This window comes from Eimeria mitis, genomic scaffold (genome assembly GCF_000499745.2).
Source record: "Eimeria mitis Houghton genomic scaffold, Emh_scaff7518, whole genome shotgun sequence".
Taxonomy (NCBI): Eukaryota; Apicomplexa; class Conoidasida; order Eucoccidiorida; family Eimeriidae; genus Eimeria; species Eimeria mitis.
In genome coordinates this window covers 657-1,261 of record NW_013575506.1, presented here as the reverse complement: position 1 = coordinate 1,261, position 605 = coordinate 657, and the positions used below count along the sequence as shown (strand labels likewise).

At 57.0% G+C, this 605-nt stretch overlaps 1 protein-coding gene across 1 annotated transcript in view; it reads left to right on the top strand.

Moving 5' to 3' along the window:
* The window catches only part of EMH_0091770 (uncharacterized protein), a gene marked incomplete at both ends in the record, with an annotated part of 1,253 nt that extends 802 nt beyond the window's left edge, over positions 1–451 (top strand). The window contains one exon of the mRNA XM_013501767.1: positions 372–451. Coding sequence (XP_013357221.1) covers positions 372–451 — 80 coding nt within the window. The remainder of the gene's footprint in view (positions 1–371) is intronic.
* Between the last annotated feature and the right edge of the window lie 154 nt (positions 452–605).

The window sequence follows — 605 nt, the reverse complement described above, 5'->3', positions numbered from 1 at the left end:
ACAGCAGCAGCAGCAGCAGCAGCAGCAACTCTGTGAAATTGTTCACCGTGTTTGGATCCGCTGCTGCTGCTGCTGCTGCTGCTGCGAGGTTTACTTTTGCTACCCTGACTGCTGCACCGTCAGTTCCTGCTGCTGCTGCTGCTGCTGCTGCTGCTGCACTGTTCCCCTCAGAGCGATAAGGTGATGGGATGCAGCTCACAAGAATTGCTGTTACTGCTGTTGCTGCTGCTGCTGTTGCTGCTGCTGCTGTTGCTGCTGCTGCTGCTGCTGCTGCTGCTGCTGCTGCAGGTGAAGCTCTTGTGGCGCTGTCGTCTGCCGTTGCTTCTGAAGAGTTTATTGACCTATTCAAGTTGCTGCTCATCCCCTTGCAGGTGAGAGGCTGCAGCAGCAGCAGCAGCAGCAACAGCAGCAACAGCAGCAGCAGCAGCAACAGCAGCAGCAGCAGCAGTAGGAAGAGCAGCATAGTGTGGCGTGCTTGTGTTTGAATGCAACTGACACCAATAAGCGCTGCTTCTTTTGTTGCTGTTGCTGCTGCTGCTGCTGCTGCTGCTGCTGCTGCTGCAGGTGCGGGGTGGGGCTGCACCGAGACGGCTGTTTGGTGGTGG